The sequence below is a fragment of the Giraffa tippelskirchi genome, chromosome 12 (assembly GCF_054371585.1).
Source record: "Giraffa tippelskirchi isolate mGirTip1 chromosome 12, T2T-mGirTip1v1.2.pri, whole genome shotgun sequence".
Classification (NCBI taxonomy): domain Eukaryota; kingdom Metazoa; phylum Chordata; class Mammalia; order Artiodactyla; family Giraffidae; genus Giraffa; species Giraffa tippelskirchi.
Genome location: NC_137286.1, coordinates 100187443 through 100198944, shown reverse-complemented (window position 1 = coordinate 100198944; position 11502 = coordinate 100187443). Strand labels below are relative to the sequence as shown.

Below are 11502 nucleotides of genomic sequence, written 5' to 3'. Positions count from 1 at the left end.
TTATTAATTATAATTCCCTGGAAATTTATATTTTCTAATTTTATATAACTTTTAAACCCTTTATATTTAAAATAATTTACTTTCAAAGTAGATATGTTAATGCTTTGATATCTTACTCCTGCTTATAAAAATAATTTGTTATGTATATTAGCAAAATCTTTTTCTTTTTCACAATAAAATTATAGTTGTTAGTTAAAGCAGTTAAAATTACACAGTTAAAGCAACAATGATGTTTATAATAAACAAAGGAAAGTCATTTAGAATTATATGAGTAAAAATTGCTTTTTAAATTTAAATGAATATTTGTGATAGAGTCTAAGACCAGATCTAAATAAAAGGAAAAGTTAATAATTATATGATTTGTCTTTTCTCTTCTGGCCATAATCACCCTTGTGTGCCTAAAGAATGAATGATATGGCTATTTTAAGCTACCAACATTAGTTAACCAATCAAGATAACAGATCTTAAATCATCACTTTCTTCATGTATTTTATCATCAGTTTATTTACTTGTATTGTTAACCAGCTTCAAACTCCCTCCCAATAAAAATTTTATGAGCTAATTATGACCAATATTACAAACTGAAAACATGGGCTTGGAAATTGAAAGCGTGAAGTACTGAGAATGCTACTTGATAACTGCCAATTGCTACTTATTCAAATAATTTGTAACCTTGAAAAACGTAGTCATCAAAAACGGAGCTAGAGCTGCACTTTGACGTGAACAGCATTTGACTGCCCCCTCATGGACCAATTCAAATCTCAACCCTGTCCTTTCTAAGTCCTGTCAGTTCAGCCCTTGAGAAAAGAGCTGAGACTGTCTTGAGAAAAGGTTTATGAACTAAATCTTAATTTCACACAATTACATCCATGCTGCCAATAGCTGTGAAAATCAATTATACTGTTGGCCAGTCATACTGAGAGGCTGAAGCAGCACTGCTAATGAAAACTCACCTGCTTCAGGGCTGAATGGAGCCCACTGTGAGGGAAGAGGAAAAATAGCAGAAACCCAGAAGCAAAGGTCGTTGGAGATAAGCTATCTCCAAAGGCACTACCTAAAATACATCTCACAACAGATGTTTATTCATTTGTTCATCTTACTGTGAATGAATATGACCCAATGTAATAAAAGAGTTTTAAGGACTGTCACTTGAAGTGACAAAATTGGCTGTCACCTGAATTTTAAAGACAAAAATTGGGATGTTGCTTTCCAGTAAGTTGATATTGAAAAATGGCACATTTCATCCTAAGATATTGTGACTTGAATAAAATTCAGTTAACTAAAGATAGTTTTTGTGCACACAGTTATATGATGATAAATAAGAAATCATAAGAAATAATAGTGGAAAATAAGAAATTAGAAAAAATAGTGGAAAATTTACACAAGAAATCATAGTGGAAAAAAAAGAATTCATAGTGGAATCAGCAGAAGCATTTTTAAAGGCTTCATTCACATGCATCCATCCCTCATCCCTATAATTCTAGATGTTCAGTAGGCATAGGAAAAAACAGTTTGCAATAAATGTTCTCATCAGTGGCATATCATTTTAATTTTTTTCCCTCCTCAGGGAAGTTCTGTGTGAATAGAATATGTGTTTGATAAGGGGAAGATATTTTATCTCCCAATTCCCCAAGAATTTTCTCTTTTTTGAAGGCCTGGAATTTTCATGAAGTTGGAGGGATTTTTCTCCTGCTCATTTCTCCCTATGAGCGGTCTCAGAATTGCATCAACATAGTTCACTGGAGTGTTCAGTTCTGAGCCGTAGTTTATATGAGAATCTCAGGGACGTTGCCTTGTGGGTGATCAAGTTACGAGTCTCATGCCCAGTTTGCAGAGATATCACCGCTGCTATCCTTCCTGGCCATTATTAAAATCACAGCCGTGGGTGGTCGGCAGAGGTACCTTATCCCCCATGCACTGTTAGGGGCTCTACCCCAGCAGGTGGCTTCATGCAGGTCTCAGCCTCTGCAGACCGGCTGTGTCCCGCCGCTTCCTCAAGCCAGCCTGGAAGCCGGATCTAACTGCTCTTACAGAGCTTAACTCCTCTCACAGCAGCAGCCTTTTCTCTGGTCACCTTCTGTGGAGAATCTCTCTTCGATAAACTAAATGTTTCAGTGAAAAGGCCGAGTTATCAGTCGGCCCTTGTGTCTTCGGAAAAGCGAGTGTGGTGGGGAGCGTAGACGGGATTTGCTCACAGCAGATCATCTTGACCCAAAGCTCAGAAAAGAAGATAGTTTTTAATTCTTCCGGTGTTGCTTAATCAGAGACTGGACACGGAGGGCATATACAACAGAGATTTGGAATTATGAAGTGCTACACCAATGGCAGGGATGAGGCCAGGAGAGGCAGCAGAGTGGCGAGGATGCTAGATTTATTGGTGAGCCGACCTGTGTTCAAGTTACAGCCCTCATCCTCTGCAGTCTTAGACCTTCCGAGTGCCAGACAACCTCTGAGCCTTGGTCAGACATTGGTGCAATTATTAAACTCTCAGAATTATTGTATCATTATTATAAGTCCTGATATACAGGTAACCAGTTCTCTCACCTCGTCTTCCTTCTTCAAGACACAGCTGGCTCCTCCTGTCCTTTATTGTCCCCATGTGGGTTGGAGAAACAGCTTATCCATTTCTGCACACACATACATACCCACGCACACTCCTGGATTCTTACTGAAATTGCTTTGAACCTATACATCAATTTGAGAGAAGAATTAACTCCATTTATTTAGGTCCTTATTATCTATCAATAACTTCACATACTTTGCACAAATGTCTTACAAATTTTTCTTAGATTTGATGCTATAGTAAGCACTGTTGATGCTATATTAAAAGGCATTTTTAAAAATACTTCATTTTCCAATTGTTTGTAATTGATATAGAGATATTAAATTGACTTTACAAAAACCTTGATAAACTCTATAATGCTGATAATATATTAGTTTGAATTTTTTAATGTTCACACTGATCATTTGTGAATAGTGACAATTTTATTTCTTCCAGCACGTATATCATTGATTTGCTCACCTTGCCTCACTACATTCGCTAAGTCCTCCAATGCAGTACCCCCCGACCCCAAAGTGTTTATTTATTTGGCTATACCAGGTCTTAGTTGTGACTTCAGGGATTTTTAGTTGTGGTATGAGAACTCTTAGCATGTGGGATTGAGTTCCTGGACCAGGGATTGAACCTGGGCCCCCTACATTGGGAGCTCGGAGTGTTAACCACTGGACCACCAGGAAAGTCCCCAGAGTAGTCTTGAAAAGATGCAGTAATAATGGACATCACTGCCCTGTTCTCAACCTCAAAGTGAACATCTCCAAAAATTTCCCATGAAGTATATTATATGCTATGGATTTTTATAAATATCCTTAATAAATCAAGTAAGTTGCCTTCTATGTTTATCTTGCATAGTTATTTTAAAGTCAGGATCTAATCATTTCCTCTCTGGAGCCTCTGTTGTAAGCAAAGTTAGAGACAAGTGACACACTGGCAGAAAACATTTGTGAGTTATAGAACAGAGGGGCTAACCTCACTAAAGAATTCTGCTTGCATTGCCAGATTCAGTTTTCTCACACATAGTTCCAAACACTGTGTTCCAGGCCACTGCTGTCAAGAATGAAAGTTTCACCCATCCATGAGCAAAAATAAGTTAGTCTTTTGTAAAGCTAAATATATTCCTTTCAAGGGACTGTCTTTTCTTCTGTGCATATATTCTCTCAGATTTTTAACAATAAAATAAACTGTTTTTCTTATAATAACTATTCTAATAATCATAATTTAGGGTTTTTTAATGTTCTTGTTTGACAAGCTAAAATATTAGTAACTCTTCACAGGTCTCTCTAAATTCTTTAACTGACTTGATTCTGACCTAATACATATCGGTGACATTCAGGGTATTGATGAAGAAAAAGGAGCCAACGCATTAAGGAGACTGGGTGGGACTAGAGGAGGGCCATGAGAGAGTGTGGAGAAGAAGGAAGTAAACCAGGACAGTGAGACATCACAAAGCCAAGGAAGAAAAGGTTTCAACCTGGTGACTATAGCTGGCTTGGTCAAATGCTGGCGAGAATTAAGCAAAATGAAGACTATAAAATATCTATGGTGTTTAGAAATAAAGAGGACATTAGTGATTCCAGTGGGAAAAATTTCAGTGGAGCAGCACAGCCAAGACTGAATGCTGTGAACTGAGGGAAGAAAGGGTGGTAAGGAACTGGAAACATTGGCTAGTATGATTTTTCTGAGAAATTTAACTTTGAAGGGAGAAGAGTGTCTCAGCTCCAATAGGACTGGGAGTTGTTTAGTTGATTGGTTGCTTGCTTGCTTGCTCGATTAGTTAGTTGGTTGGTTGATTTGTTTGTTTTGAAGGTTAAGAGGTGATTGAGTAAGATTACTGTTAATGGAAAAGCCATTGGAGAGACAAGGATATTGAAAATATAGGAGAGAAAGGGGATAATGTCAAGAGATGCTGAGAAGAGGAGATGAAGTGGAATGTAGGACACAGATGGGAGGTTTGTCTGTGGGCAGGAAGGGAGCCTATCAACCTTTGTGCATCATAAAGGGTGCATCATCCAGGGCCTCAGCCTTGGACCATGTAGCTTCTACACAGCTCAGCACTAGCGGCTGTGTGAATGGTGCCCAGCACTTGTGTGAGATTCATCCTGCCCAGTCATATGCAGCAGTCTAGGACACAGGTCAATATGTAAGTTGGAGTGACACAATTTGAGAGAGTTACCACCAAGAAGAATAGCCAGTGAAAGTCCCTCAAGCCAGAGCAGTCAACGAATCAGAGAGGATTAAAATAGAGAGGTGAAAGGAAAAAGGTACCATCTTTTCTCCCCTCCACATCTCCCATGCCAATTTTCTATCAGGTTTCACCCCATCTCCTTCATAATAACCCTTTCCACGTTCTTCTTCCATTCACCCATCACAGTGTTCATTCTCTTGAGTTCATTTTACATGGACAGGTTTTAGGAAGAAGTCAGTCTCTTACAGAACAAGATATGGATTTAAATACTAAAAGACCAGATATGAACCTAAAAGGATGCATCCCTCAAAATGAAGTTTAAGCAGTGAACTGGTCAGTAAGAGAGATCTTTTGAAAAGAAGTCTTTCTTGTGCCTTTATATACCTTGGAACCCATCAAGAGCCATGGTATTCAGTGGGTCACCCACATAAAAGCACCCAGCCCAGGGGGACATGGGGTGGAAATCCATCCCTTGTAAGGATAATGTTGACAATTTAGAATTCTTTTTTTTTTCCAATTTAGATAGCATATATTGAACCAATACTCTATTCCATATAGTTAGTTAGACATTGTTTCCCCAAATTTGTCCAAACTTCAGACAATACCCTGAGGGAGGGAACTGAGGTGATAGTTTCTGCAGAAAATCTGTGAGTAAGAGCATGAAGAACATTCACTAGTTGAAGGTGGTCAGTTTGTCTCAGGAGAAAAGAACAGACTCTTGGGACTTAGAGAAACTCAGTTAAGGCCAGAGTCTTTGAAATGGGAAGAATGTGGAGTCAGTGTGTGCATAAAACTGGATCCGAATTCTGCACACACTCACTGATGTGTGCGTGCTAAGTTTTCCTTCAGTCATGTCCAACTTTGTGACCCCACGGACTGTAGCTTACCAGGCTTCTCTGTCCATAGGATTCTCCAGGCAAGAATACTGGAGTGGGTTGCCATCCTCTCCTCCAGGGGATCTTCCTTACCCAGGGAGTGAACCCACATATCTTATGTCTCTTGTGTCTGCTGTATTGGCAGGTGGGTTCTTTACCACTAGTACCACCTGGGAAGCCCATATTCACTGATAGGGCCTCACAATATTGTCAGGGAAGGGAGGACCCAACAGTAGAGTAAAAGGATAAGATTTTTAAGTTTAGAAAACAACCACCAGGAGGCCAGTTTCTCTCCACTCACCTTCACATGGACTTCCCTTGTGGCTCAGCGGGTGAAGAATCTGCCTGCAATGTGGGAAACCTGGGTTTGATCCTTGGATCTGGAAGATCCCCTGGAGAAGAGAAAGGCTACCCACTCCAGTATCCTGGCCTGGAGAATTCCATGGTTTGTATAGTCCTTGTCCAAAGAGTTGGACATGACTGAGTGAGTTTCACTTTCACCTTAACATAACAGCTTCTTTTTTTAAAAAAAAAAAAAAAGAGAAGACTTTACTAGCTTCCTTCAAACAAATAATAAATCCTGTGCCCTGGAAAGGTGGGGTTTTAGTGGAGCTCAGACTCTTCACAGAGGTCGAGGACGCCTCCTGCAGGTGATCTCAGTGACTGGGCTGGATTCACCTTTGGTTCGCTGAGTGGCATTGCTGCTCCTCTTGGAGATCCTGCCACCTGAGCTCCAGGTGGGGACAGGCAGTGTCGTGTCTGCCTTGTCGACAGAGCACATTGTAGGCGCTCAGCTGATGTTTTCTAGATGTTAAATGAATGCTCCTCCCCATGATACAGTAACTGTCTCTTTAGAGTGAACAGCAGAGGCCTCATCTCCATCTGAATTCCACAGAGCAGAGCACTCTAGGAAATGGCCTCATGTGCCAAGATCCCTTGGGCTTCCTGTGGGTGGTGGGTCCCCCCGTCCCTGGCCGGGACATGGAAAGACCCTCAGCCACAACACCAGGCTGAGAGGATAAAGACTTCCTTCCACAGCATGCAGGACGAGCGTTGGCAGAGAATCCAGGAAAGCAGAGAGGGACTCGCTCATCCCCATCGAGTCAAACTGAGCACCTCAAAGATCATTCTCATCTGTTTTTCCCCCTCAAGGAAGGGGTGAGCAAGCAGTAAAGTATGTCCTTAGGCAGCTGTCCAATTGGCTTCAAAAAGCTATCAAGGAGTCATTTCAGAATCCCTTTGCACAGACATGTCCAGAATATTGACCAGAAGAGAGGAGAGGAAGACTATTACTGAGAGATTCTCTGTCACATGTTCAAACCTCCCCTCAGCTGCACGTTTGGCAGGGGTCCCATAGACATTGCTGCAGAAGCTATTGACGCAGCTTTTATGTAGGCATCCTCCATCTTTATAATCCCCAAGTTTCAATAAAAACTATCTCCACTTGCACAGACGGCAGGAAGAATAGACAGCATGATATGCTGTCTATAGACAGGTATTGGCTCTTTTTCAGTACATGCCAACTATAGCAAGGATGTTTAATCATTTTCTAAATTGTTAATGACAGAATGATAAATGATAAGCACTTTGAAGACTAAACAATATTTCGTCATCAGAATCAAAACATTAGCCTGCAACTTTGGGAATTTTACATTTTAAAGGGGTTCTTCCTTCAACCCTTCTTTTATTCCTAAATGACCCATTAATTCATTTAAAAAATTAATGAGCACCAATTAAGTACCAGGCACTAGGTTAGATAATAGAGATTCATGATACAGAGGGCAGGGGGGTAGGTAGGGAATAGATTTTATTTCCCTTCCACATACAATTTATACCTTGAGTTGTTTTCAGGAAGATTCCATTCGGGGGTGAAAAATGGGAATTTTTAGAAATAGAGTTGGTAAGGTTCTGTTTGTACATGGTCAGTCTTTCCCCTCCCCTTCCTTCACCCATACTTGGTGAATGAAGCCTATTTTTTTCCCCAAGGAAAAGGAAACAACCTTGATCCTTCCTGTCTTTGATCTTGGATTGTTTGTCTCACTCAGAATGAGTCTGCATCTGTGAGATGGACATTTAATGGGGCCAGCCAGCCCTCAGGGAACTCAAAGCTATCTTCATAATAAAACCCATGAGAGAAGACAGTGTTCTGCCTTCAGGATATCCTACACAGCCTCAGCTGTCTATTTCAAAACTGTCTTTAAAACCAAGTGCTTAATCACCTCTTCTAGATCAATAAAAAGATATTATTAGAAAGTTGCAAGGATATTTCTGTTGCCTAATCATTTACAATCAGCTTTCAAGAGTTTGAGGTTACTTAAAACAGAAACCATGTATGTCACATGACTTTGAAACTAATAACATAAAGAAGTAGGAGAAGCTTTGTTATAGTCCTGTTATTTCTCTCATAGCAGTTGTATAAAAAGAGTATGCAATGCTAAGGCCCGGCAAGGTTCCATCAAAGTTCTATTTTTTTCACCTTAAATTGCAATTGCCAGTATGCCAAGGTTAACCAAGGGTCTTCCATGGGCCAGACATTCTCCAGTGCTTCATAAGCACTAGCTGGTCTGGCTCCTGGGATATTATCATTAACCCAGTTTTAAATATGAGAAAACTAAAGTTTAAAGCTTGCTTGAAGTCACATAGCTAGGGAGTGGCAGAGAGAGTTGTAATGTGGGTCTGATGGTCTCCAGAGTACTTCATTACTAATAAATATTTAAAAATAGTGGTTAACATCCCATTGGTGGCTCATGAGATCAACTTAGTGACTTGTGATGCCTTTTTAAGTGAATAAGATAGAATGGTAATGATCAGAGTTCATCCACTGTAGTAAAATGTAAGTAATATTTGAAGAAATTTTGTTTTCTGTTTGTGTACGTGTGTGTATTTGTATGCCAAATTGTGATGTGATGCAAAATTTATTTCTAACTGTGAGTTACTATCCTAATCTTAAAGCTACTTCACTAAGAAATATTGACCCTTACTCATTCATGTTCCAGGGCTTCCCAGGTGGCACAGCGGTAAAGAAACCACCTGCCAATGCAGGAGACCCAGGTTCGATCCCTGGGTTGGGAAGAACCCCTGGAGGAGGACATGGCAACCCATTCTAGTATTCTTGCCTGGAGAATTCCATGGACAGAGGAACTTGGCAGGCTACAGTTCATGTGGACTTCAAAGTCAGACATGACTGAAGCAACTAACACTTTCACTTTCATGCATGTTCCAAACACAGGAGGACTAATTTTTATAAACTTGCCCTCTGTAGAAATCTTTATAAGAAAGAAGTTAACAGATTTAAAAATCTATGACTTCATTGATATTTTTAACCTATGAAATCCTTTCCGTGTATAAATAGGCTTAACAAGCCAACCCGCAGAGCCTCACAGCAGAGAGCTTTCCTAAAATAGTCAGACCTGACTGGTCTTATGCCCACTTGCTCACAGTAACTCATTTATTGATCACTGCAGAAAAGGCAGAGAAAATATGTTCTGCTTTTGTAAAAACAAAAACCCAGTGGGGCGAAAAGAATCCAGGGGCCACGCTGCCCACTGAGGGAAGGCCTCGTGGATGCAGCAGGTTCCATAGGAGAGTGAGCATCGCCACATCTCCGTGTCCCCAGGAAAGGCCAGATGCTGCTCCTTTATGTGTTTGCAGGATCTTGAGGGTCATCAGGATTAAAGCTCAAAAAATCCAATAATCTACTCATGCTCTCTAACAATGTCACTAAAAGCTTGATGTGTAGTATAACTCAGACCTAGCTTTAGTGTCTGTATCAAACTCCTGCCCTTTTACAAATGGCGTGATTCGTTAAACAAGGAGGGTCAGCAGGCATCACTGACTTTAGGAGACCGAACACTCTGGCGGGAGAACACTTCATCACAATGCAGCATGGGCTGAGAGGACCCAGAGCTCACAGGGCATTTTCCCAAGAACCGGAGTAGAAGTGCCCTTCGTATTCTCAGCAGTCATTCATTATCTTTGTTGTTGTTGTTTAGTCGCTAAGTCCTGTTTGACTCTGCAATCCCATGGACTGTAGCCCATCAGGCTCCTTTATCCATGGGATTCCCCAGGCAAGAATAGTGGAGTGGGTTGCCATTTACTTCTCCATGGGATCTTCCTGACCCAGGGATTGAACCTGCATCTCCTGCATTGGCAGGCAGATTCTTTAATGCTGGGCCACCTGGCAAGTCCACATTCCTCATCTTCACATGGAGACAGTAATAACAACAACACAAATGTGTTAGGATTAAGTGAAATAATTAGGAGACACCCAGCATGCAGTAGATGACACTCCCCAAAGGTTAGGTTGTCTAGTCCTCTGCTGTATTAAAAGGCACCATAAAGTGTGAAAGTTAAAGTCTCTCAGTTGTGTCTGATTCTTTCCAACACCATGGACTGTAGCCTGCCAGGCTCCTCTGTCCATGGAATTCTCCAGGCAAGAATATTGGAGTGGGTAGCCATTCCCTTCTTCAGAGGATCTTCCTGACTCAGGGATCAAACCATGGTCTTCTGGTTTGTAGGCAGATTTTTTACTATCTGAACCACCAGGGAAGCAAAAAGCACTGTACCCCCAACCCAAGGAAATTCCTAGCCGTGATGCCAACCCTCATGGGCATGATTAGGAAAACTTTGCCAACATCCCTTGTTCCCTTCAATTAGTCATAATGTACTATAGCCCTGCCTGAGAATGCACTCTCCTTAAATCAATTTATTTGAAGTTTCATCTTGCACTTTTCCCCCCCACATTGTCTGTTTCATACCTTTGACTCATTTGTTTTGCAACTGGAAGTTTGTACCTCTTAATCCCCCTCGCCTGTTTCTATCTAATCTCTAGTTTCCTTTTTCAAAAAAATATATGACTCCTAAATTTTTATTAGATATTTACAAAAAACTCCACATATCTATTTTCTGGAAAATATTCTTTAAAACTTGAGAGAATGGCTCTTACATCTATGTTTCTGGAATCTCTTTGGTTATCCTATCTACAGATATATTAACTTTGCAAATATTAATTATGTTTCCTTTCTGCACTTTCTCATTCAATTCAGCAGTTATTCAGCTCTCCTTCATTTTCTTTTATGTTGCCTGCACAAGAAGAAGACTTTTAGATCATCCTCATAGAGAGCTTATGCTCCTTGAAATGTAAGTTCCTGATTCTCCCTAACATGATGGTTAAAAATGGGCCTCTGGGGTCAGAGATATGATCCAGATCTATCTGTGTGATTTTGCATTTCACTTCCTTAACCCTGAAACAGGAAGGATATTATCACCCACGCATTGATTGAAGGTATCAGTTCAGTTCAGTTGCTCAGTCATGTCCAACTCTTTGCAACCCCATGGACTGCAGCATGCTAGGCTTCCCTGTCCATCACCAATTCCCAGAGCCTACTCAAACTCATGTCCATCGCATTGGTGATACCATCCAACCATCTCATCCTCTGTTGTCCCCTTCTCCTCCCACCTTCAATCTTTCCCAGCATCAGGGTCTTTTCCAGTGAGTCAGTTCTTCGCATCAGGTGGCCAAAGGATTGAAGTTTCAGCTTCAGCATCAGTCCTTCCAATGAATACACAGGACTGATTTCCTTTAGGATGGACTGGTTGGATCTCCTTGCAGTCCAAGGGACTCTCAACAGTCTTCTCCAGCACCACAGTTCAAAAGCATCAATTCTTTGGCCCTCAGCTTTCTCTCTAGTCCAACTCTCACACCCATACATGACTACTGGAAAAACCATAGCTTTGACTAGACAGACCTTTGTTGGTAAAGTAATGTCTGTGCTTTTTAATATGCTGTCTAGGTTGGTCACAGCTTATAGCTGAGGTTCACCACTGTGCAAACTACCCAGTACACAGTAAGCCCAATGAGTGTTACCTGTTATTACGTAGTATTA

General features: G+C 40.8%; 1 protein-coding gene across 1 annotated transcript in view; it reads left to right on the top strand.

Moving 5' to 3' along the window:
- The first annotated feature begins 2362 nt into the window (after window positions 1-2362).
- RXFP2 (relaxin family peptide receptor 2) overlaps window positions 2363-11502 on the top strand; it is a 54572-nt gene continuing 45432 nt past the window's right edge. Inside the window, exon 1 of the mRNA XM_081547292.1 lies at window positions 2363-2459. Coding sequence (XP_081403418.1) covers window positions 2363-2459 — 97 coding nt within the window. The remainder of the gene's footprint in view (window positions 2460-11502) is intronic.